This window comes from Littorina saxatilis, linkage group LG17, assembly GCF_037325665.1.
Source record: "Littorina saxatilis isolate snail1 linkage group LG17, US_GU_Lsax_2.0, whole genome shotgun sequence".
Taxonomy (NCBI): Eukaryota; Metazoa; Mollusca; class Gastropoda; order Littorinimorpha; family Littorinidae; genus Littorina; species Littorina saxatilis.
Window position 1 is genome coordinate 13,747,364 of NC_090261.1, and position 27,577 is coordinate 13,774,940.

Here is a 27,577-nt window from a genome sequence, read left to right on the forward strand (position 1 = left end):
CTTGACCCCGCCAGGGGGAACATCCCCCTGGACCACCACTGGCAACCCCCCTCCCCCTCCTCTTAGCCTAGTCCGGCCCTGCGCTGTCCTGTAATTTTGATTTGCTCAAAACGGCTACGAAACTATGCCAAATGATTAAATGAATTTTAATCAGCGAGTTTGCTTCCTCCACTCTCCTATATCACGAGTCCGGACTTCCGTTAATCATTATTTTTTTATTTAGTCCTGATGGATACCCATTCTTCAAAGCAGATTAAAACCGTTGGATTGAGGAAGTCAAACCAATAGTCTAGCAGACGCATGCACAATCCGTGCCATGCAGGCCGAAAACGCTTCGCAGAACATAAGTGGCGGTGCACGATACTGGGCCAAAACATGAGGACATGAGTCCTAAAAATTAAAAGTGTTTTAAATTAAGTAAAACTTGAGTCCTGTAAAAGCTTAGACATTTCTTCTGACTGATACTGAAAGTGAAAAGTTCATTTTCCCAAACAGCTGTTAGCTGTACCCCTGCATCGCTTTGGGCGCCACTCCCCCTCATACACTAGGTTAGACCTGTTTACCCCCAAAACTTGACAAGAGTAATGGTCAAGTCAAAAATAGTAATCTGATGACCAAAATAGTAACCCAGTGGTTACAAACTCCAACATTAGCAACACAAACTAATTTGAAGCACATTTAAAAACCGTAGTCTGGACTCAAATGGAGTATTTTTTCCCCAAATCCTAAAAAAATAGTAATAAATTACTCCAAAATAGTAAGGCTAAACATGTCTGCTAGGTCTAGCCCTGAATAGACCGACTGATGATTGATGTGTGTCACTCACGGTCGATGGATTCACACGTGTAGCCATCCCCGCTGAAGTCGTCCACACACTGACACTCGTACTCGTTGGTGTCCGGGTCCAGCACACACTCCGCGTTCTCGCTGCACACGTTGGCTTCGTTACACCGGAACTCTGCACACAAACACAGCATAACGCATTTTACGGCATGATTTAGTGACATGCAGACACATGAAAGAATGTACATGATGCATCAACACCATTTACGGCATGATTTAGTGACATGCAGACACATGAAAGAATGTACATGATGCATCAACACCATTTACAGCATGATTTAGTGACATGCAGACACATGAAAGAATGTACATGATGCATCAACACCATTTACGGCATGATTTAGTGACATGCAGACACATGAAAGAATGTACATGATGCATCAACACCATTTACGGCATGATTTAGTGACATGCAGACACATGAAAGAATGTACATGATGCATCAACACCATTTACGGCATGATTTAGTGACATGCAGACATATGAAAGAATGTACATGATGCATCAACACCATTTACGGCATGATTTAGTGACATGCAGACACATGAAAGAATTTGTTTGTTTGTTTATTTGTTGCTTAACGTCCAGCCGACTACGCAGAGCCATATCAGGACGACATGAAAGAATGTACATGATGCATCAACACCATTTACGGCATGATTTAGTGACATGCAGACACTTGAAAGAAAGAATGTACATGATGCATCAACACCATTTACGGCATGATTTAGTGACATGCAGACACATGAAAGAAAGAATGTACATGATGCATCAACACCATTTACGGCATGATTTAGTGACATGCAGACACATGAAAGAAAGAATGTACATGATGCATCAACACCATTTACGGCATGATTTAGTGACATGCAGACACATGAAAGAATGTACATGATGCATCAACACCATTTACGGCATGATTTAGTGACATGCATACACAAGAAAGAATGTACATGATGCATCAACACCATTAACGGCATGATTTAGTGACATGCAGACACATGAAAGAAAGAATGTACATGATGCATCAACACCATTTACGGCATGATTTAGTGACATGCAGACACATGAAAGAATGTACATGATGCATCAACACCATTTACGGCATGATTTAGTGACATGCAGACATATGAAAGAATGTACATGATGCATCAACACCATTTACGGCATGATTTAGTGACATGCAGACACATGAAAGAATGTACATGATGCATCAACACCATTTACGGCATTTCTTGTGGAGGCACACTTCAAAACCAAATACGACAGCTTTCTCATATTCAAAACGAACATGTACAAAGGAACATTCAACACAAAAACATTAAAGTTGCACTCTTTGGTCGATTGAAAACGGACTATTCATAAAAACAAATAAAACACAGAGACACGATTGTCCAAACCTTGCTGCACATAGGCTTACACGAATTGCTGTGGAATACGAGCACACACACAAACAGCTCAATCACTCCCTCTCACGCATACACACATACAAACACCCACACATACACATGACTCACCAACAGCGGAGCAGGTGACCCCATCACCACGGAATCCAGGGTTACACTCGCACTGGGGACGGTCGACCTCACTGTTAAACACACAGCGCGCATTGTCGCCACAGTACTGGCCGCTGCACAGCGTCGCGTCGCCTGAAACAAAATGTGCGTTGCAAGTTTTAAATATCCTAACTTTTCAAGCAAGCCATCAAGCCAGCCAAAACAACAACGACACAAACGAGGACGTACCATAACACGAAGATACTAGAGCTAGAAAACAAAGGCTTGGAAGAAAGAAAGAAACATAGAGAACTCCGGCGATATGACACTACAACCACCACAAAGCCCACTGCAATCTGAAAAAAATCCCGTCATCATAGGTCACCAACACATTATGCCATATTGCGCCACCAACATTGTAAAACTCATCTTTAAATCTAAAGCCAAACAGCCGTCTCCAGGAGACCAAGCCTTGATATAACAGAAGGCCACAGAGCTAAATTTAGCGTTGCCAGGACGAGAAACGAAAGCTACATCTGCGCGTCGATGTTGCGGCACTGAACTCTAAAGTAACTCACGTGAGCACGTGTAACCGTCGCCTTGGTAACCTGACAGACACTGGCACTGGAAGGAGCCGTACACGTTGAAGCAGCGTGCGTTCTCGTCACAGACGTTAAGCTCCATGGCACACTCGTCAATATCTGAAATAGAATACACAACAAAGCCATCGTTTAGAAGCAAATAACAACAACACTGGCAGGGTAAAGTAAGTGCAAAGTCTAGTACATAAATCATTCACGAAAAAGTGTGTTTACAGTTGTGACATAATTTCAGGTTTCTTGGACATTACCTTAGTATGACATGCTGAAGAAGTCAAAAGAAAGATGACGGGCGCAATAGCTTAGGGGTTAGGACGTCAGCCTTCCATGTGGAAGGTTCGGGGTTCGAATACCCGCTGCGCCTGGTGGGTTGAGGCTGACGATTTTTCCGAACTCTACGGTCAACTGTCCCCTTCATGTTCACACGCAAGCAAAGTACCAAGTATATACGCAAGGAAAAGGTCCTGTCAGAGTTCGGTGGGTAACAGAAACGCCAAAATACGCAGCATGCATTCCCCGAAACCAGTGCATGACTGCCTAAATGGCGGACCAAAGGCAGTCATACCCGTTAGAGCGGCCCATGAAAGTTGCATCCACGCACGCAGAAAAAGAAGACAAGACAGAAGAACGGCATAGCAGGGCAACTGGACATGACCACGACACAAGAAAGGACTCACAGACTCACTAGAGAGGAGAAAAAAGGGGGGCAATAAGGCACAAAAAAAAAAATAGTCTGTTTACGGTAACCCGACCGACCCTATTTTTAGGGGCCGACCCTATAATTGTTTTTATTACATTTGTAAAAAAAAACCCACAAAAACCAAGAAAACGAGTGCAGAAAACGCAATGAAAGCGAAAGCGCCCGAGTCGCACACTTATTTCCCTGTCAAGTAGGTTTAATTTGTACACATTAGAAAAAAAAAGTTTAAAAAAAAAAGTGATTGCCTACCTTCCCACCCTATTTTTTTGTGGCTATGTTACCGGTAACCACACCTATTTTATTTGGGGGGGGGCCTAATGGGTTGGCGTGACGGAAAAGGCACACGCCTTCTCGCGTAAACGATTGGGAGCACCATCTCAGTTCTGGCCGGGCTTTGACATGCGATGAAGCCAACCCTGCACTTGAACACATACCATGTACCAAAAATCAATGGGCTGACTACCTTCTGGGTAGATTGATAAATGAATTTCTTAACAGCCACGAGTACCTTTTAATTGTTTTGTGCGTGTGTGTGCTTTTGTTGTTGAAATTAATTAATAAAAAAAGTTAGGACTCTGCAAGAAAGCAGTCAGGTGGTTAATTTTTTGGTATTCGCGCTCAAGTGGAGGAATGGTCTTATCCCATATAAAAGTCTTAAAAGATCTGATATGGTGATCCAAATCGTTTACACAGTAAGAACTGTGCCTTTAAATGTAAGCAGCCATTCAAGAGGCGTTTTCTGACGAACTTAATTATATCATAGCATATCATATATATAGAGCTTAAACAATGACCACGAGTTGATTACTGGAAAATAAACCACGAGTGGGTATTTGCAGCCGCTTGGTAATTCACGAGTGTGCGGAGCACACGAGTGAATTACCAAGCGGCTGCAAATACCCACGAGTGGTTTATTTTCCAGTAATCAACGAGTTGTCGTCATTGTTTAAGCTATTTATACAACGAACAACACGGGTCGAACATGCAGTCATGCAGACGACATTTTGTACGCAATTTCATTTCAGCCTAATCACTCAGAGTGTCAAATGCGCGTCATTCAAATAGTCCCTATTCTTTTACTTTATTCTTAGTCTCCGACTCGTCGGCATTATACTTGTCTGGTCTAAATATCGGACCCCATTGCTACGATTAAAACACAATAGCGTTTATATAGCTATTCTGACATTACATTCTGTGTTAAAATCATGTTTTTGTCAGCAACAAGGACCAGAATGGTCCATGTCGTTGATAGCAGACGACGGTTCCCTTTCCGCATGAAGCCACGGAAATAACCGAACATTGAAAAACCCACGGACATGTATTACGGAGAAAACTCGGGATAACCGGATGTTTAGCATTACGTCAATATGCTAGGAATCATATGACGTCATGACGTATCGTGCTTGCCTACGTAGATTGTATATGTTCGAAAGTCTGACTTCTGTTGTGAATTCGCGTGGTGAAGGCTGCGGTAAATCTGTAGATGATAAGAGACCAAGGATTGTCTCAGAAGAAACGACTAAATGTTTCAGACCGGTAACTTCATTTCAACATTGCACTATATAATGGACGTTCTATGTGACAGGAGAGTTTGCTGATTTTGTGTTAAACATTGGAGAGATCGTCTGCTAGAATCAGAGATAGGTCGCTTCAGATTGCAGCTTCTGGAAATTTACAAGGTTTGTTGCCTGTTAAAGAACTGGATTTTACACGTACAGTAAGCAACAACAAAAACACACACAAAGCAAATGGCATCGTCTGTCGACTATAGTCACAGAAACAAACCTGGCGAGGTATGCGTGTACTTCATACACGTCAGCCATTGTTGTTACAGTTTTGAGTCAACGTTGTACGTATTCTTCCGCAACAGGGTCCAATCGTCTGGGTTTCAAATGTTCTAAAAATAAATTCTAGTGTTGATTATTTTTTAGCCCTCTTTATTCTTACTTCGAATAATCCACGTGTGATTTTTGGTGTAATCAAAGTAGTTCGTTCTAATTTCTCACTTGTCTAAAAATAATCAACTAGATTTAATCCACCCCTCGGTTGCATTGCAGGAGTTGTATAAATAGAGCTTAAACAATGACCACGAGTTGATTACTGGAAAATAAACCACGAGTGGGTATTTGCAGCCGCTTGGTAATTCACGAGTGTGCGGAGCACACGAGTGAATTACCAAGCGGCTGCAAATACCCACGAGTGGTTTATTTTCCAGTAATCAACGAGTTGTCGTCATTGTTTAAGCTATTTATACAACGAACAACACGGGTCGAACATGCAGTCATGCAGACGACATTTTGTACGCAATTTCATTTCAGCCTAATCACTCAGAGTGTCAAATGCGCGTCATTCAAATAGTCCCTATTCTTTTACTTTATTCTTAGTCTCCGACTCGTCGGCATTATACTTGTCTGGTCTAAATATCGGACCCCATTGCTACGATTAAAACACAATAGCGTTTATATAGCTATTCTGACATTACATTCTGTGTTAAAATCATGTTTTTGTCAGCAACAAGGACCAGAATGGTCCATGTCGTTGATAGCAGACGACGGTTCCCTTTCCGCATGAAGCCACGGAAATAACCGAACATTGAAAAACCCACGGACATGTATTACGGAGAAAACTCGGGATAACCGGATGTTTAGCATTACGTCAATATGCTAGGAATCATATGACGTCATGACGTATCGTGCTTGCCTACGTAGATTGTATATGTTCGAAAGTCTGACTTCTGTTGTGAATTCGCGTGGTGAAGGCTGCGGTAAATCTGTAGATGATAAGAGACCAAGGATTGTCTCAGAAGAAACGACTAAATGTTTCAGACCGGTAACTTCATTTCAACATTGCACTATATAATGGACGTTCTATGTGACAGGAGAGTTTGCTGATTTTGTGTTAAACATTGGAGAGATCGTCTGCTAGAATCAGAGATAGGTCGCTTCAGATTGCAGCTTCTGGAAATTTACAAGGTTTGTTGCCTGTTAAAGAACTGGATTTTACACGTACAGTAAGCAACAACAAAAACACACACAAAGCAAATGGCATCGTCTGTCGACTATAGTCACAGAAACAAACCTGGCGAGGTATGCGTGTACTTCATACACGTCAGCCATTGTTGTTACAGTTTTGAGTCAACGTTGTACGTATTCTTCCGCAACAGGGTCCAATCGTCTGGGTTTCAAATGTTCTAAAAATAAATTCTAGTGTTGATTATTTTTTAGCCCTCTTTATTCTTACTTCGAATAATCCACGTGTGATTTTTGGTGTAATCAAAGTAGTTCGTTCTAATTTCTCACTTGTCTAAAAATAATCAACTAGATTTAATCCACCCCTCGGTTGCATTGCAGGAGTTGTATAAATATAGGTTACAGGCATTAAGTGAAACCAGGCATTACGCGTAATGCCTGAAAATACCAGGCATTACGTGTAATGCCTGAAAAGCATTGCCAGGCATTACACGTAATGCCTGAAACCTGTTTGATAGAATCGGTCGAGCAACAACACCTTTGACTCTCGCTCGTTTCTTCTTCTTCTGACACTCTGCGCACAAAGATGTGTAAAGTGGGGTTCACGTAGGACAGGGTCCAGATTGCATTCATTTTGCTAAAACAACAACAGCATGTCAATGTACCCGAGCGCTACATTCAAACTACTAAAGATCGTGAACAACTTACGTCGAATAATAATAACAAATCTCCTTTATGAGAAAAAAAACCCCGTTTACACAGTGTTTCTCAAGCGAACATTAATAATAATTTGATATCGTAGCTTATTTAACAGCCCCGGTATGTGAGATAACACAACACAATTTTCTTATTAGCTGTTTTTGTTCCAGCAAGAACGATACAGTCAGTGTACTAAGCCTTTTTTACATTTAGTCAAGTTTTGACTAAATGTTTAAACATAGAGGGGGAATCGAGACGAGGGTCGTAATGTGTGTGTGTATGTGTGAGTGTGTGTGTGTGTGTGTGTCTGTGCGTGTGTGTGTGTGTGTGTGTGTGTGCGTGTGTGTGTGTGTGTGTGTGTGTGTGTGTGTGTGTAGAGCGATTCAGAGTAAACTACTGGACCGATCTTTATGACATTTTACATGAGAGTTCCTGGGTATGATATCCCCAGACGTTTTTTTCTTTTTTTCGATAAATGTCTTTTATGACGTCATATCCGGCTTTTTGTAAAAGTTGAGGCGGCACTGTCACACCTTCATTTTTAAATCAAATTGATTTACATTTTGGCCAAGCAATCTTCGACGAAGGCTGGACTTTGGTATTGCATTTCAGCATGGAGGCTTACAAATTAATTAATGACTTTGATCATTAAAAATATGAAAATTGTAATTATCTTTTTATAAAACGATCCAAAATTACTTTTATTTTATTCTTCATCATGTTCTGATTCCAAAAACATATGAATATGTTATGTTCGGATTGAAAACAAGCTCTGAAAATTAAAAATATAAAAATTATGATTAAAATTAAATTTCCGAAATCGTTTTAAAAACAATTTCATTTTATTTCTTGTCGGTTCCTGATTCCAAAAACATATAGATATGATATGTTTGGATTAAAAACACGCTCAGAAAGTTAAAACGAAGAGAGGTACAGTAAAGCGTGCTATGCAGCACAGAGCAACCGCTACCGCGCTAAACAGGCTCGTCACTTTCACTGCCTTTTGCACTAGCGGCGGGCTACGGTCATTGTGAAAAAATGCAGTGCGTTCAGTTTAATTCTGTGAGTTCCACAGCTTGACTAAATGTAAGTTCGCCTTACGCGACTTGTTGTTACCTCCCTTTGACATTATAATTATGTGTCAATTACTCTATCAGAGACAGCATTGGAGATAACCCGGTTTCAGTATTGTTTCACGATAGACGTTGAGCTGAATACCAACACTCAAATCTGTTTTTGACAAACACCACACGTACATCACTTTCTTTCCCAAGAGATGGTACTCATGACGTGACTTTGTCGTTTTCTGGAAGGCAGTTTTTACTTCTTCGATTGTTCTCAAGTACACTCGGGAGCAACTTTCTGCCGTCCTTTTCATAATGTTCAAACAAACGTCGAGTAAACAATTGTTCTTTTTCATTATCCTCCATGGTGACGAATAAGCAACTGGTGAAAACTCGACTCGAAATATTGGACCTCGGCTTTCCATTGTGGCATGCACTCATTCTTACGTGAAATTCAAACTGTGGTGAACACTATGTCAGAAATACATTATTTTGCATTACGAACCATCACTCATAATCGCACAATAAAATGTGCATTCATTTCAAAGCTCACTTGATTGAATGTCAGTTACTATATTCACACCATGACATTTTGTCAACACTTTGTCATAAAAAAAATGTTCTCACTGTCATCCAAGAGGTAATGTGTATTGCCTGAATTGCTTCAGGCAATAAGCGTAATTTTGAGAGTCAAATTTCAGGCATTACGTGTAATGCCTGGTATTTTTAGGCATTACGTGTAATGCCTAGTGGTCACAGGCATTACACGTAATGCCTGAACATTTCAGGCATTACGCGTAATGCCTGGTTTCACTTAATGCCTGTAACATATATATATATACGACTTGAGGGGTAGGTAAGCCTTTTGTCTGCTATATGATATAATCTTAAGGAATCCGAGGGACATTCGCTGTGCTGTAACTATGCTAATTATTTAAATGACATTTAATCTCCGGCTCCGCACGGTTTGCTTATGCAACTCTTCAGTGTCAAGAGTCCCACATTCCTTTCGTCATTATATTTTATTCATTGCTCGAGGGTACGCATTCGTCTACACAGATGGAAGCCGTTGGATTCAGGAGTTCAAACCTGCAATCTAGCGAGCGTGTGCTCATTTCCTGCTGCACGGGGCTAAAACGCATTACATAGCGGAAACAAAGACAGTTCCCGGTCGGAGAATACCGTCTCGAAAGAATACCCAACACAGCATTTAAGATTTGAATAACGGAACGTTCCAACACTAATTCTGAGGCATTCTTCGTGTGCTGAGTCATTTATTTAACCTTGTAACAGAACTCTGTAGCTCTCATATTAATTCTGCACTCCGCTCTCAGACACAAAAAGAAGGACAAAAAAACAAAAAAACAAAAAACAATGCGTGCGGAAAGCACAGTTTTCAATGATAACCCAAGCACAGCCGCTTAACATATGAATAATTGAGCACTCAATCAGGTATTCCTGGTGAATTTGGGCATAATTACAACCCGGCAACTCTGTAGATTATGGGGCGATCTGAGCCCGTTTTTTGGTCACGATTACCCCCTTTAAAGCGGAGAAAAGCAGGAAATGACAGGCACAACACCAAGAAAAGAAAGATAGAGAATGCCATTGCCAAGAGAGGTAAAAACTTACCCTGACAGTCCATGCCATCCCCCTTGTACCCAGCGCGACACACACAGCGGAACGACGCGTCAGCCGGGACACAGTCCGCGTGTTCGTGACACGTCTGGGTGGCATCGAAACACGGGTCTGAGCCTGCAACATGGACACAGAAATTCATCTTATTTACAGCAGAATTAATTTGATACCTCCTCTATGGTTTCTCGACATTACAAAAGTACTATTTCACAAAATAAAATAAATTACGCTTACTTGACAAACACTGTCAAATGAGACTGCAACACTATTCTTGCTGAAACAGTCTGGTAACGGGAATATTGTCAAAGAGAAAGTAGAGAGAGAGGGGGGGCTACAGAATAAAAGTGAGACAGCGACTGAGACAGAGAGACAGACAGAAAGACAGACAGAAAAACAGACAGAAAGACAGAGACAGATGGAGAGAGCTCTTTGAATACTAAGAACTGTACTAACCTGTCATGGCAGACACCTAGTTAGACATGTCATCGCGGACAACCTGGTCTTTCTTGTTGAGTTGGACGAAGTTGCGTGTGACAAACTGACAGACAGACAGACAGACAGACAGACAGACAAACAGACAGACAGAGACCGTATGTTCTCACCTGTCATGACAGACACCTTGTTGGACATGGCATAGCGCACAACCTGGTCTTTCTCGCTGTGACGCACGAAGTTGCGAGAGACCGACAGCCTCATGGTGTGCGTGCTGGGAGAGGGGTCTGCCTCGCACTCCTCGAAGCTCAGCGTCTGGTCCCACGTGTACCGGAAAGCAACGTCGTTCACTCGGTACGTGCGCACCGAAAAGGACTTCACCACACCTGCAAAAGGTGAGAGAGAAAAGATGTCATGTAAACAGGTAGAAATTGGCTGCATTACTACACTTGCAAAAACGTGAGAGAAAAGATATCATGTACTAAGGTAGAAAATGGTTGGGGGACGTACTCCATCACAGGGACACAAGCAAGTACTTCTATGCACGTGCACACCAATAGGCCCGTTTGTGTACACCCACACACACACCTGCACGTACACAACCACACAAACAAACAAACACACAAACAAACAAACGCACGAACACACACACACTTGCTATCCCCGACCTCCCTCTCTCTCTCTCTCTCCCTCCCACCGTCTCTCTTAGTCAATCCCTCGCTGTGTCTCTGTCGGTCACTCTCTCGCTGTGTCTCTGTCTGTCTGTCTGTCACTCTCTCGCTCTGTCTGTCTCTGTTTTTACATTTAGTCAAGTTTTGACTAAATCTTTTAACATAGAGGGGGGAAGCGAGACGAGGGTCGTGGTGTATGTGTGTGTGTGTGTCTGTCTGTCTGTCTGTGTGTGTGTGTAGAGCGATTCAGACTAAACTACTGAACCGATCTTTATGAAATTTGACATGAGAGTTCCTGGGTATGATATCCCCGGACGTTTTTTTCATTTTTCCCGATAAATACCTTTGATGACGTCATATCCGGCTTTTTGTAAAAGTTGAGGCGGCACTGTCACACCCTCATTTTTCAATCAAATTGATTGAAATTTTGGCAAAGCAATCTTCGACGAAGCCCGGGGTTTGGTATTGCATTTCAGCTTGGTGGCTTAAAAACTAATGAGTGAGTTTGGTCATTAAAAATCGGAAACTTGTAATTAAAATTATTTTTTTATTAAACGATCCAAAAACAATTTCATCTTATTCTTCGTCATTTTCTGATTCCAAAAACATATACATATGTTATATTTGGATTTAAAAGAAGCTCGGAAAATTAAAAATATAAAAATTATGATCAAAATTAAATTTCCGAAATCGTTTTAAAAACTATTTCGTCTTATTCCTTGTCGGTTCCTGATTCCAAAAACATATAGATATGATATGTTTGGATTAAAAACACGCTCAGAAAGTTAAAACAAAGAGAGGTACAGAAAAGCGTGCTATCCTTCTTAGCGCAACTACTACCCCGCTCTTCTTGTCAATTTCACTGCCTTTGCCATGAGCGGTGGACTGACGATGCTACGAGTATACGGTCTTGCTGAAAAATGGCATTGCGTTCAGTTTCATTCTGTGAGTTCGACAGCTACTTGACTAAATGTTGTATTTTCGCCTTACGCGACTTGTTTTTTCTCTTTCTCCCTGTGTTTCTCCATTTCTCAGTCTCTTTCTCCCTGTGTTTCTCCATTTCTCAGTCTCTTTCTCTCTGTGTTTCTCCATTTCTCAGTCTCTTTCTCTCTGTGTTTCTCCATTTCTCAGTCTCTTTCTCTCTGTGTTTCTCCATTTCTCAGTCTCTTTCTCCCTGTGTTTCTCCATTTCTCAGTCTCTTTCTCCTTGTGTTTCTCCATTTCTCAGTCTCTTTCTCCCTGTGTTTCTCCATTTCTCAGTCTCTTTCTCTCTCATGCTGTCTCACCCCCCCCCCCCCCCTCTAACCCTCTCTCTCTCTGAAAAAAACCGACACATACCTGGCTGCACTCTCTTGTAGTTCTCACTGTAGTCATCAATGGTGACCTTGGCACCGTCGGCCACATCCGGCATATCACCGTCCATGCGCGTGTCCATCCGCAGGTTGTTGAGCGCGTCGTGGCCGTAGAACTTCTGCGTGATGCGGATGGTATGTGTGGTTACCTCCCCTCGCATGAAGTTCACCACCGCCGTGCGGTTAAACGCGCCGCCTGCAAAGGAAGTAAGTGAAGGTGTTGTTATCAGTCCTTTTTAACCCGTTGTTGTTATCCCATCTAGGGTTAGATCTATAGCGCGGGGGATTCCTGGGTTCCGGAAGCCCCTCCCTTACCTGGCAAATGTGCCTATTTCTCAACTGAGGAGAGATCCATAATACCCCTTCCAAATGTTAAATTTCAACAGCAGCAGCCCCTGTACCCTTGCCAGGGCCGGACCAAGTTCGTTTGAGGGGGGGGGGGGGGGGGGGGATTCCAAGCCGAGAAAATGTTGCATTTGTGAGGTCATTTTTTGGTCTTTCCTTGCAATTGGGAATCAAAATTACACATTTTCAACAGTAACAAAATACTTCATATATTCATTTACCATAGTGGTTCAGTGGAATAATCCCAAAGACATATATGCCTAGTAAATAAGTCTGACAGGACTCTTTACTTTGAATATTACTATGATGATGGACTTATAACGGGGAGGGCAGGCCGTTGTCGACTTGACGTTGTTCATAATTTGAAATAGTTTTAGAAGACCAAATAAACTGAGGGAGTTGGGGGAAGAGCTTAAAAAGTCCACTTTTTTTCTCTGAGAGGTACATTGGATGGCCAGGGGGGGGGGGGGGGGGGGGGTTCCGGAACCCAGGAACCCCCCCCCCCAGATCCGGCCCTGCTTGCCCCATTTTGGAAACCCTTCCCTGGCAAGCATTAGGTTCAGCCCTGCCATCCATTTGACTAGCTCAGTGCAGGTATGAATCTATTTTAAAGGCAATGCTTTTTACCATCTTCTGGTCAGTACAGGCTTTACATGGAATAAGACCATCTCTTAACTTGGACACATACCAAACGTTAACTGCCTAGCTGCTTCCTGGGCAGGGTGGGATGTTTGGATGAATTAATGTTGTAAATTGACATTAGTGGCAATCAGAGAAATAGACTCGCAAAAAAAACCCACCTAAAAACCCATTGAACTGAACAAGCGAATCTTATCATTGAAATGAAAATTCAAAGGTTTTGAAGTATCTTCCAAACCTTGATCACCGAATGAAAAAATAATGTATCGAACAACTCAGAATAATTCGTTAAAAAATAACACCCCCCCCCCCCCCCCCCCCCAATAAAAAAATAAAATAAATCGTGTTTTTTCTTCCTCCCCCGTTGTACTTTAGATTTGTTTTGCTAGAAGGTCAAAGGAAACTACCATACCCGTAAAGGTGAATCCGTTGTAGGCCTGGTCACTGGTGGGCACGGCAAAGAGCCAGCCGATGGCGCCGCCCACAGTGCTCAAAGTCTCCATGGCGGGTCCCAGCACGGCCGGCACGCGACTGATGGCCGTGTACGTCCGTCCGTCAGTGGTCACCACGTAGGTGTGCATGTCCAGGCCCGCCAGAGCCACCCCGTTGATGGTGCCGTGCACCCGGCCGTTCAGCCGCTGTGGTATTTCTGTAAGACATGGAGAGAGGTATTTGGTATATGTATTCTTGTCCTTGGGGAATATCCTCAAGAAAATTCGGGCTGCTCTCCCTGGGGATAGCGTGCAGCGACAGAATCACTGAATCGTTTAACCCAATCTTCTTCTTTTTTGTGCATGTTGTTTTCCAAGCCCTTGGACTTTCGCTTTAAGCTTGGGATCTTTATCATGCGCATGCATGCACTCTGGGAAATACATACCTGGCCGAACGTGGGGATCAAACCCACACCAATAGCGACAAACGGTTTCAAGCCCGCGCCGCTACAAGACGGGGGCAAGGTCAAGGAAGGATGCATGTATGCATAGGTGAAACCACGTAACCCCGAATTTAACACAGACATAAACATATAGTCTTTTAAAAGTAACTAGCAAGACACACATAAATCCCTGCAATTGGCGCCCTATACACATAAATACAGAAGTTAGAGTGTGAGATGCATCCATGCCTACACAATCGGTCGGAAAACGGGAGGTGTCGTTATTGGGAGGGGTCGTTATTGGGAGGTGTCGTTATTGGGAGGGGTCGTTATGGGAGGTGTCGTTATTGGGAGGGGTCGTTATGGGAAGGTTGTACTGTGCAGAAAGCCGAGACAAAAAGAAGGAAAGAAAATGGCACAAAACAACCCCACAGCCTCACTGATGACAACAAACATACACACAGACAACCAGACAGACACAGAGCACACCACAGCAACGCCGAGACAAAACGAAGGAAAGAAAATGGCACAAAACAACCCCACAGCCTCACTGATGACAACAGAAAGACGTTGCATGTCACTTTTTAAGCGGGTCTCACCTGGTTCCAAACAATGTTTTCCGTTTCCGTAGAAAGGCGGCAGACACTGGCAGCAAAATCCTTCGTCATAATCCAGACACCTGGCGTTCATATGACACTGTCTCGCTCCCTCGAGACACGTCTGACCAACTCCCACCTCGAAGATGGTCACTGAAACGCCAACACAGACATACCGGTACATTTGATTTTGTTTTTATTTTTAATTTGGTATCACTTAAAGAGATACAAAGACAGGGATGCAAGTTGAAAGGGCCGAAAGGGGCACAAAACAATGTTCGTACTTTAAAGATCAAGACTATCGGGTCCAGTACTGGACATAGACATAGACATAGAACACTTTATTATCTCAACGAGGAGAAACTCAGGTGTGGTGTATACAGCAGTACAATAAACAACATAAAACGTAATATCGAGGCGCAAATAGTCGACTCATAATAGTCAAGATTAAAAACTGACGACAATATTAAAACAAATCTCTCTCTCTCTCTCTCTCTCTCTCTCTCTCTCTCTCTCTCTCTCTCTCTCTCTCTCTCTCTTCCCCCCCTCTCTCTCTCTCTCATACAATTGTTATACTATATCTCTAACGTACATATCTCTCTCACAGTGGAGTGTGTGTTTACCTGTGCCTGTATTGAGGTCAGCCGGCATGACGTCACCCTCGGGACCAGTGTTGCCGATTTGAAACATCCACACGCCGGGGATGTTCACATTGGATTCGCTGGAGAAAAAAAACACACATGCAATAGTGCTACCAGTGCTTCACACACATAGGCAAGCGTCTCCGAGAGAGAGAGAGAGAAAGAAATAGAGAGAGAGACAGGGAAAGAGAGACAGAGAGAGTCACAGAGAGAGAGAGAGAGAGAGAGAGAGAGAGAGAGAGAGAGAGTGAAAAATACAGAGAGAGAGAGAGAGAGAGAGTGAGAGAGAGAGAGTGAGTGTGAGAGAGAGAGAGAGAGAGAGAGAGAGAGAGAGAGAGAGAGAGAGAGAGAGAGAGAGAGAGAGAGAGAGGAGAACGAACGAACGAACGGTCTTTATTATGAGCATGGAGATTTTAGGCTGACGCCTTGTCTTACAATTTGACCCTGCTAAACCTAAGACACTAAATGGTGACAACTAAATTAATCAATCACAAACTGACACGAAACAGAGGTTAAAAGTGTCAAGACTAATCATACAATATTACAAAGTACACCTAAACGGATATAAAATACCCAAAAAAGAAAACAGAAAAAAAGATTGACCAATCAGGCCTTTAAGCGACAAAGAAATAAAGAAAGGAAAACAACAAACTACAGAAAGAAAGAAACAACGATCAACAATCACTAAAGTCAACCAAAACACCCAACAAACAAAGAAAGAATCTTGAACAAATGAGCCAGAGCGCTATAAGTTAAAGATCTAATAACGTGAAGTGTCTTTTTAATGATGAAAGCCGCTTGCTCATTGCAATGCTTCTTATTCTCTGAGGAGCCAGGAGACTGGTTACGAATAACTCTCATTGTACTCTATTGCACATGTCGTATGCATAATTTAGAGCGCTTACTTCCCTTCGTTTATCAAACCCAATAAAACAAGTCTTTCATTTATAACACAATACTGTCTAGAAGCTGACTTCCAACAGGTGAAACACCCTAAACGTTGCTTGTTAGAAGCAAACATAATTATTTTTTGGACTTGCTGTTTGGACATAGACTCATATTCTTGGCATGGATGTCACTTCTGAATTGTACTAGAATGGCCGCCATGACAGTTTTCGCTGCACGTGCTTACTTGACAAAGGCAGCGGTGGAGCCGGAGAAGGGCAGAGTGGGGTTACGTTGTCGCTGGCCGTTGCCCCGGTCAAAGCCGGCCTGGGCGGGCACGTCGGGCACGCGGGTGGCCAGCTTGCCCTGGCTTCTGACCCACTGCATGCTGTCGTCCAGGTAGTGGAAGAAGGCGAAGGAGGACACGCCGTCCGTCACCAGCACCAGTTGGAACGTGTTCAGCTGCACATCATTAACACACGTAATAATAAGGCCACATGCACACACACACAGACACACAAAAGTTCGTTTCCGACGAGAGAAGAGTTTATCTGGGACACAAGGCTTGAATTTTATCAGGACGATACACAATTAAAGTTTTGAAGGATAGAAGAATAGGATTTGGAGGATAATTTGGACCGCCTGAATTTGATTTTTCCCCGTGGTCATATTTCAGGCAAAAAAAGTTTTCACGCAGGATTTAGGTCAACAACAAAATATATCCTTCTCGGCAAAAATACTATTATGAATAAAAGGAAAACAACACCTTCGAGGTCCGTTGCGCTAAAACAAAAAGTCTTAAAAAATAATCCGAATAAACGTCTCGTACAAAGCAAAGTGTTAACCAAAATGGTCCTGGTATAATCTGAACAAACTCGTTTCTTCAAAGCAAAATGTTAACCAAAATGGTCCTGGTAATCTGAACAAACTCTTTTCTTCAAAGCAAAGTGTTAACCAAAATGGTCCTGGTATAATCTGAACAAACTCTTTTCTTCAAAGCAAAGTGTTATTGTTAACCAAAATGGTCCTGGTATAATCTGAACAAACTCTTTTCTTCAAAGCAAAGTGTTAACCAAAATGGTCCTGGTATAATCTGAACAAACTCGTTTCTTCAAAGCAAAATGTTAACCAAAATGGTCCTGGTAATCTGAACAAACTCTTTTCTTCAAAGCAAAGAGAAAACTGACCAGGTATACATGCACTCACCCTGTCCACCTGGCGGTCATAGTAGCCCACGCTGTCCCACGTCACGATGAAGAGGGCCTGTGGTCGGAAGCCGCCCTTGCCCGAGAAGTGACTCTGGACATCGGCCGCTGCCCGCTGTAACAGGTTCTCGTCTTGAGTCTCTCTGAAAGCATGACAAAGGATATTCTGGTGAAATTCAGATTTGAAGTCGTCAGTGGCAGCAGTGGCCAATACACGATCTCCGGAAATAATTCTTTCGGGTGTTTAAGGGTTGTGAACGAGTGTATATGTCGTGCCGAATTCACGTAAAATTGCCCATTTCGCGTAATCGGCAAAACGCTGCCCAATACGCGAAATCGGTAGCGTTTTTCCGAAATCGCGTAAAGGCCTCTAAAACTGGCCTATTTCGCAAATTCGGCAGTCGATTACGCGTATACACTTGATTTTCGTGAAGCAAGCGTTCAACACGTGTTTTAGACTGATCCTTCGCTAGGGAGGGACCTAAAATATCACGTTGGGAAGTGTGATTCACTCTTGCATGACCCATACAAACCCGACACAGTTATTTCCAAACATCGTCTAATCAGCATATTATGTTTTGTTCATACGCTACCATAAGAGTATTCTCATTCTGTTACTGTTTCGTCACAAGGATAATTGTATCCTTGTCCGAGACAGAGGCTCTGTACATGGCCTGCATGTATAACAAGTACGTTCCGCACAATGAGAGAGAGAGAGAGAGAGAGAGAGAGAGAGAGAGAGGAAAGAGAGAGAGAAAGAGAGAGAGAGAGGGGGGAGAGAGAGAGAGATAGAGAGAGGGGGGGGAGGGGGGGAGAGAGAGCGACAGACAGACAGACAGACAAACCGGCAGACAGACAGATTGGCACACACACACACACACACACACACACACACACACACCCATCGACCCCCTCCCCCGCACACAGGGCTGGTGGTCAGTGGGGTATAAGAGTGTTCACCTGTAGAAGACTCGGCCAGCCCCCCTGGTGTCTATGTCAGCGAGGAAGGGCGCGATCAGCTTGAGTCCAATGGGCAGCACGAGGTCGCCCTGGTAGTTGGGGATTTCGGTATCGAACGACACATGGCCGTTATTGTTCACCTACAACAGACAACAAAGATGAAGAAATAAAGATCAACAACAGCAACACAAAATGATCAACAACTGCAACATGAAGAGGCTCTCTCCCTCTCTCTGTCTCTCTTTGTCTGTCTGTCTATGTCTGTCTGTCTTGTCTGTCTGTCTGTCTGTCTCACAGTCTGTCTTGTCTGTCTTGTCTGCCTTAACTCCCTACAAAGATAAATACAGATCAGTTAGTCAGTCAGCAACATGATGATGTTAAATTTAATACTAATTTTTTTAAAATTATTATTGGATTTGTTTGGGTGTTTGTATTGTTCTTGTTCCCTCATGGGCGAGGGCTGAGTGTAAAAAAAAACATGTATTGCTTATATTATTACCATCGTAAATAAAATGTATCTTATCTATCTATCTACGTTGTATCTATCTCCTCCACATACTACTGATTCGATATTAATAAAAACCACTCCTTTTTACACAAAAATTAAGCTCTCAAAATAAGTCCAAACTGACTTACAGAATCGGACTGCCTTTAAAAAAACAAAAAAACTGGTAAAGCAGAATTGTGTTACATGTATTTTGCTGTGCATAGTGAGTCTATGCACAACAACGAACCAGGGAATGATTGAGGACGGAAGGCGAACAGAAGGGCAGAGGCGGTGGAATTGGAAATGCCTATATTTGTTTAACTTGCACGAGCTTCCGGTTTTTCCTTTGACAGGAGTATAAATAATAAACAGCTTACTAAAAAGCTTTTGGGAGCATAAATATTAACAGCTTCTATTGAGAGAGACTGAAAGCAATCAAAACACACAGAAGGATCAAGAAGCCGGGAGCAGAGCCTTAAAAGTGCACATGTGGTACTCTTCAGGTATATATTTCGCTGACTGTGAATAATAAACAACATAATATAAGACAAGTCTTGGAGCCTACACTAAAAGCAGGAATTGCATGGCGTAGCACATGATCAGAGAGGATGAAAATGTACACGCGAAGGAATGAGGACAAAAGAAAGGACGAAGAAAAGAGCATGCAGGCGGTGGTACCGGAGATATATCATAAAATAGTACACTCCGGTCGTACTTTCGATATATCTGTGAATACTATAAATCGCTTATCAGACAACTCTGGAAAACCAGCACTTTGACGATATGTATATAGCATCAAGGTGTGAATGAACAAAGTACATACGAAGGAGGGAGGGAGGAAGAAAGTGAGGAGAAGTGAAGAGAGGTGGTGTTCACCTTCATTTTACTGACTGCGAATAATGCATAGCTTATCAGACAACTCTAGGGACCTGACTGACTATTAGGGTTTAACGTCCTCTTAGACCAACTGGTCTATATTGGGACAGGTATTGGTAATACGCTGAAGATATGGTGTGATACTTTGATTCGAACAAGCCCGCTGTGGCTGTCTTCTTCGACACACCAGCATTGGGTTTGTCTCGTCAAAGTATCGAAATACGATCATGATAATCAGAGACGAGAGATGATGCATGCGTGTCTTCGTGTTTTCCAAGCCCTGAGACTTTCGCTGTGAACGTGGGATCTTTTTCGTGCGCATGTGTGCACACGGGGGTGTTCGGACACCGAAGAGAGTCTGCACAAAGTTGACTCCGAGAAATAAATCTCTCGCCGAACGTGGGGATCGAACCCACGCTGATAGCGACCAACTGGCTACAAAGCCAGCGCGCTACCAACTGAGCTACGTCCCCGCCCCATAGGGACCTGGCGCTATAAAAGCAGCACTTTGGTGATGAAGCACCTGGGAGCTCACGCATCAAGGAGAGAGGTCGACAGAATTGAGATAGAGAAGGGAAGAGTGACTTGAGAGTGCATGTGGCAGTGTTCAGGTAGTTTTCGCTCAGTGAGAATAATAAATAGCTGATCAAATAACTCTCGAAGCCAGCATACAAAGCAAAACACGGCTGATATGGCATCAGAGTGTGAATGAATAACGCATACATGAAGGAGAGGGGAATGCCGGGAAGGAGGTGGATAGAAAATAGTGACACTCAGGTGCGTTTCCATGACTGTAAATAAGATTGTGATGGCTTTATCAATATCAGACAACTCTTGGAGTCTGCACTACAAAGGCAGCGCTTCGATGATTTATTTAGCGACAGGAAATGGATCAAGAACTGATGTACACATGAAGGAGCCCCCTCCCCCTCCCCCCCACCCCCCCATGAGAGTGGCACTGATGTACAATTTCGCTGTAAATGATAAATAACTTATTACACAGCTCTTGGAGCCGACACTAAAAGCAGGACTTTGATGATGTAGCCGCAAGAGGGTGTGGGTGAAGATTGTTTAAATAAAGAAAGGAGGGGGAATGGAGAGAGGATGGAGAAGAGTGACACTCAGGTACAGTTCCTCTGACTGTGAATAATAAATAGCATATCAGACAACTTTTTAAACCTGCACTTAAATCCCAAATTAGCACTTTGATTGTGTAACAACTACTGAGAGAGTGGAAGATGGCTGTACGTTATACGGACCTCTTCCCCACTGTTTAGTTGCAGGGCGAGGAGGGAGGAAGACTGTTTCATTGTTTGGGAGGAGGTGGAAAAGGTGCGCAATGACATTCATGTACATGTCAGTTATATAATCGCTTATCAGACAACTCTTGAAAGCCGTCGTTTTGACGATGGTGCAGCCGGGAGAAGGCTCGTGAAAACTGTGCGCTCTCTAGCACATGGAGGAGAGAGGTTAGAAAGGAAGGAGAGGGGCGAAAACGTGCATATGGTTGTGTTCAGGTACATTTCGCTGATTGCGATTAACTTGTAAATAAATCAGAAAAGTCACCGTCTTGGAGCCCGCAAACTTAGCACTGTGATGAAGTCAAAACTGCTTCGGAGAGAGGAAGAAGAACGCACACTTGAACAGATGAAGAAGAATAAAGAAAGCAGGGTATAACTTGCAATTGGTATCATTGAAGGGGATATAAGTCGCTTGCTCATGTCAATGCTGGTTAGTCTCTCAGATGCCAAGAGACAGGTTCCGCATAACTCTCACCATAGACATCCCAGGTCCCTGCTCTCACTTACTCTATTAGGCCAAAAAAAAAAAATTGTCTGTTTAGGGTAACATGACCAAAAAAAGTAGGGTCGGTAGGTAGGTAAAGTATTTTTTTTTTGTTTTTTTGTTTTTTTGTGTAAATGCTATGTTGGCTGAACATTCACTTCTTATATTTGATGAATACATGTTTCAAAACTAACGTATAAATAAAACAGAGAGAAAGGGAGAGAAAGAAACGCCAAATGTCTCTTTTTAGCATTTTTACCTCTTTTTTTTTTTTTTTTTTTTTTGAAATCAAAAAAAAGTTTTTGGGTCGGCGCCAAATCGATAGGGTCGGTCGGGTTACCCTAAACAGACAATTTTTTTTTTTTGGCCTTACACATGTCGTAGGCATGTAGAGCGCTTACTTCCCTTCGTTTAGCAGACATTTTTATGAACGTTTCGCTGACTGTGAATAATAAATCGCTTATCAGACAACTTTGGAAGCTTGCACTGACTTTTGACGATGCAGCGACAAGAGAGTGACGCCGGGACGGATGAAGAAAACACACAAATTCACAGACGGCCTCCCCACTGTTTAGCTGCAGTGTGAGCGAGTGCCTGTGAAATAATGGGAAGCATGTGGACCGGTGCCCAGTGCAACAATGGATCCATTCATGCTGAATTCAGCTTGACACTGTTCTATACGGCCCCTGCAGGTTCCGCCAGCCCAACGTACGGAGGGGTCTGTCAGAGAATGCACAGAGTACAGTGGGACCTCCTTTTAAGACCTTCGCAAATATGAGAAAGGAGGGTCTTAAAAGGGGGGAGTCCTAAAATGGAGGTCCATTTATAGGCTATGAACAGAACATCTGAGAAAGGAGGGTCTTAAAAAGGAGGAAGTCTTAACTTGGGGGGTCTTAAAAGGGGGGTTCCACTGTACACACATTGCGGTCTGTGGGCCTGTCCGGGCGTCCTTGTACAGAGCTAGCTTTATTCGCCACTGATTACCACCTAGTGTTTACGACCCGCCAGACAGGTTGCACGTGTGCACCACATGGAGTGAAAGGCCGGCTGCACAGTGTCTTGGCCATCAGCAAAATTAGCCTGGGCCAATTTATCAAGGTGCGCCACTAGCTATGTTAATGCATGTTAATGATAACAGAAGGTGACCGCATCTAATAGGTTGTACAGTGTCTTGACCATGGCTGCGATCTGCTGGCCGATGTGAATGCGTGATGTATTGTGTAAAAAAATTCCATCTCACACGGCATAAAGAAATCCCTGCGCCTTGAATATGTGCGCGATATAAATTGCATAAAAAAATAAAAAAATTAAAATCCCTGCGCTTAGAACTGTACCCACGGAATACGCGCGATATAAGCCTCATATTGATTGATTGATTTAGAACATTAGCGTGGACCAGTTTATCAAAGTACCCCAATAGCCATGTTAATCAAATGCATGCGTGCGCATAATTTCTACCGAATAACTACACTCGATAGGCCATACATAACCTTCGCCATTACGATAGCAAAATAGCCAAATTGAAATCAAAATACACTGCGCCAATACGTGCGCATCACAGAAACCCCGCATCAGTTTAAAAGCAAATTACACACATAAAAACACAACGAGTATGAGCTTATCACTAGTCATCCTTAGGTTAGTCATTCGCGTCTAAGAGGACGTTAAACTTCACTAGTCAGTAAAAGACAACAACAGCAGAAAGAGCAACAGACGTTTTGGCTTTGGCAAAACGAACGCCAAACGGCCTTCAGCAGGTCCAGGCACGGTAATTACTTGTTTGTTTATCAATCAATCAATCAATGAGGCTTATATCGCGCATATTCCGTGGGTACAGTTCTAGGCGCTCTGCAGTGATGCCGTGTGAGATGAAATTTTATACGGCCAGTAGATTGCAGCCATGTCGGCGCATATTTACCTTTCACGGCCTTATTCCAAGTCACACGGGTATGGTAGACAATTATTAACTGTGCCTAAGCAATTTTGCCAGGAAAGACCCTTTTGTCAATCGTGGGATCTTTAACGTGCACACCCAATGTAGTATACACGGGGGGTGGTTCGGACACCGAAGAGAGTCTGCACACAAAGTTGACTCTGTGAAATAAATTTCCGCCGAACCTGGGATCGAACTCGCGCTGACAGCGGCCAACTGAATACAAATCCAGCGCGCTACCAACTGAGCTATATCCCCGCTCTTTGGTTGTCCACATTTTCAAGTCACAGCCAGCCACAACATGTCGGTGTGGGAGAAAAAGAAAAGTGGAAATTCATTGTCCTACAGATGATGTTTCTGAAAGGGTAACATGAAAATCATACGGGAAGCCACTAAACTGATGTAATTCCCTCCCCTCCTTTCTCCCCTCATCGCTCTGTGTGTGTCTCTCTCTTTCTCTCTCGCTTTACATACAAATAATTCGTTGTTTTAATCTACCATCATTACTAATGTAAGCCTATCATCATCTATCTTGAACTGTCATTTTGATTGTGGGATATGCTAATTATGTACTTTTTACAGTTGTAAACTTAACTTTTATATCTTCTTGTTAAAAAGTTACTTCTCAATGGACGATGTTTGGAAATAACTCTGTCGGGTTTTGTATGGATTGTGAAAGAGTGACTATTCTTGCTGTTATTGAGTCAAGCCTCCCCACATGGCATTGTAGGTCACTGAGGCTGATGGGGTCTATGTCGACCAAAAGAGTGGGATTCCCTGTAGGTGGAGTTCCTGTAGGGGGATTTCCTGTATACAGGGAATCCCACAGGGTCTAGTTCCAGTATTGTTTCGCTGATATCGCTGAAAGTCACGTGATGCTTAGCGACATCGGTAGAATTTGATGTTTTTCGATCTTTAGTGATAATTCTTAGAAATTCGAGTATGGTTTGCAAGTTTTATTGAAAAACTCTAACCTGTGGGATTCCCTGTATACAGGGAATCCCTCTACAGGAACTCCACCTACAGGGAATCCCACTCTTTTGGTCGACATAGACCCCATCAGCGTCACTGAGTCACTGGCGATAGGTGTGCATGAAACACGTGGACAAGGTCCATGCGTGCGAGCGTGTGTGTGTGTGTACGCGTGCGTGCTGATCAAGCTGAACTTGATGTCCCGTATGTAAGGAAACAGTCTATTTTGCAGTCATTTCGTTGACTCAGCCAATTCACGTAGCACGTTCAACCACATGTTGCACCAGTTAAAACACTGGAAGGAAATGAAGAACTGGTAGGTCATAGCTAAACACAGAGACTGCATTCAAATAAGCTCTTAGCATTCTGTAAAGGTCTGTCATCGTAAATAGGTCGCTCTGGTAGAAAACCATTCAGACACAAATCAGGTCAGACTTCAGTTTGGAATCAGTACAGCAGACACATAATTTAAATTCGTCTGAGCCTGATGGCGTAAAAGCTGTCACTAAATTCTTGGACGGTTGCAGACACAGAGAGAGAGAGAGAGTGCAGGAGATACAGAGAGGGAGACAGAGACTGAGAGAGAGAGAGAGAGAGAGAGAGAGAGAGAGAGAGAGAGAGAGAGAGAGAGACTCGGATAGAGAGAGAGAGACTCAGATAGAGAGAGAGACTCGGAGAGAGACAGAGAGAGAGAGAGAGAGTGCAGGAGATAGAGAGAGGGAGACAGAGACTGAGAGAGAGAGAGAGAGAGAGAGAGAGAGAGAGAGAGAGGGGGAGAGAGAGTTTGTGTGTGTGTTCGTTAGTGTGTGTGCTTGTACATGTGTTTGAATATTGCCGAAACATGTGCGGTTTTTATTTAATTTGAAGAACAGTGATTATGAAGCATACTGCGACGTTGTGCTTAACTTAAAATGAAGCATTTTGAAGCCTTTTGATAGGAACCGAGTACATGTATTTCTAAATTAGATCGACATGTTAACTCACATTTCTTATTAAAACGAGCCTTTCTCATGAGAGCCACACAGAGTCAAGTTACTTTAAAATGGTTGACTACGCCACTCACAATGACAGAACGTCGCGGGACTGCACAAAAATAGTACAAATTGAAGAGTTTTACTTCGAATCGACTGAGTGGGGTAAAATAATCGTTTGTTAATTGTTGAGGTTGTGTTTTTGTGCAAATCAAAAAGAAAAGATACACCGTACGTTCGCAATGACTTGTGTAAACGTGGTCAGGTCAGTCTAGCTATATGAAAACTGTAAAAATGCGTCAGTTTTAACCTGCACCAGATACTTTACATTACACAGAGTGAGTACCCTACAGTCTCCGCCTACACGTTATACACACACACACTCAGCAGCCCTGGCCCAGATAACACTGTCCTCTGCGGGGCAAAGTTCGGCACGTGAACCCCGTCTACACCAGACAAATTGCACAGCTGAAATACTAAGATGCATACGTACATAGATAGCTCGGAACGGTGTGTCGAAGAAGACGATAGGAATGGTCAGGCCGATCTCATCGGAGCTCCACTCATCACTGGGGGGCAGCGACTTGTCTCCAGGTTGTGTTCCAAAGGGGTACATGAGTTGTCGGGGTACCGCATTCACCACCACCACCACCAACAACAACACCGCCAGCAAACCGGGCCTACCTTCCATGGCGTCCACCTACACAGTTGCACTCACTGAAATCTTTTTGGTTTTTTTGGGAACCGAAGAGAACTCACAAGCACGAAGACATGAATACCACAGGTGGAAGTCCGACTACAAAGGAAAGGGAAGTCTGCAGCGGAAGGCCCAGGGAATGCACACACTACACTCTATCCAGCTGGAAACTAAAGAGAAGCTATGTGATGAAATGCCAGCTTCGCCGCGAGTCTGCCTCTTTTACTTCATGCATTTACGGTGCATGTGCTTCAAAACTGGGTCTGGGCCTGCGTCGATCATTCCTGGCATGTTCCACTCTTTCATTGGCAGAGCACAGCGTGACGTCACGCCGGGGATGCTGAGCCCCTAAAACCCCTCTTTTCAGACTCCTCAACAACTTTTCGCTTATCTCTGTATCTCTGTGCGGCACAGCGGGATGAAGTTGCTAGCATCGCAGGAAAGCACAGACGGGTCACGGTTCTGTTATCAGTGCTATCTCCAGCCCTCGTTTTTGAGTACACTGAACCACGCTATTCTATTGGAGAAGGGATGCTGTCTACCTTGTCGGCGATACTGACACTGAGCTGCAAAGAGGCTCTGGCACAAAGTGTTTATTATATCTTCTGACAAAGCGCGGTGCCGAGAGCTCCACTCCACGTTTGAGTGGAGAATATAATTATTATGTTAGTTGAGATATTGTAATGAGGTTGAGGAATCTGCACAGTGAGTGAAACCGCTCTCCCGCCTTTTAAACCTACAGTGGAACCACTGACTTATAAAATTATCTATAGATCTATGTGTATACATCTCTGTGAGTGGAACCCCCGGGCCTCAAGTTTTAACACCCCCCCCCCCCCACACACACACACACACACACAATAACCGATGGATTCTTCATCAGAATCAGAATCAGAATCAGAATTTATTGCCATTTCAGCACAGAGCCTATTGACACATACAAGATACATAAGTACAGGAAAAACAGCAATATAACATAACATACATGTAATACAAAACCAAGTGGAACAGGGTGAACAAAGAGGACCTGAAGATGAGCAATAAGTTATTGAGGACAGTCGGAAGACGCATTGCATCTGAGTAGTTGAAAACAATCGTACACATATTTTGCCAATTGCCTTTGGATGTCGCTGTCAGTAAACAAAGAACTGACTCTTATTAAATTTTCATCACTGCCGGTGGAAGTATTCGGTAATAACTGTTGCCTGAGATGAGCATGTGCCGCTCCAGTGAACTGTACATTTGGTCA

The 27,577-nt window shown here is 43.2% G+C and overlaps 1 protein-coding gene across 2 annotated transcripts in view; it reads right to left on the reverse strand.

The window, feature by feature from the left end:
- LOC138953857 (nidogen-like) overlaps positions 1-26,597 on the reverse strand; it is a 42,234-nt gene extending 15,637 nt beyond the window's left edge. For both annotated transcript variants that reach the window (XR_011451626.1, XM_070325814.1), the window contains exons 1-13: positions 26,125-26,597; positions 18,608-18,747; positions 17,649-17,790; positions 16,690-16,904; positions 15,540-15,637; positions 14,920-15,069; positions 13,859-14,095; positions 12,449-12,658; positions 10,611-10,826; positions 10,003-10,125; positions 2,918-3,040; positions 2,361-2,492; positions 827-958 (exon numbers count right to left, since the gene is read on the reverse strand). Coding sequence is in view for 1 of the 2 variants with exons in the window: in XM_070325814.1 (XP_070181915.1) it covers positions 827-958; positions 2,361-2,492; positions 2,918-3,040; positions 10,003-10,125; positions 10,611-10,826; positions 12,449-12,658; positions 13,859-14,095; positions 14,920-15,069; positions 15,540-15,637; positions 16,690-16,904; positions 17,649-17,790; positions 18,608-18,747; positions 26,125-26,322 (2,116 nt within the window). In the remaining variant the exon portion in view is untranslated. The remainder of the gene's footprint in view (positions 1-826; positions 959-2,360; positions 2,493-2,917; positions 3,041-10,002; positions 10,126-10,610; positions 10,827-12,448; positions 12,659-13,858; positions 14,096-14,919; positions 15,070-15,539; positions 15,638-16,689; positions 16,905-17,648; positions 17,791-18,607; positions 18,748-26,124) is intronic.
- Between the last annotated feature and the right edge of the window lie 980 nt (positions 26,598-27,577).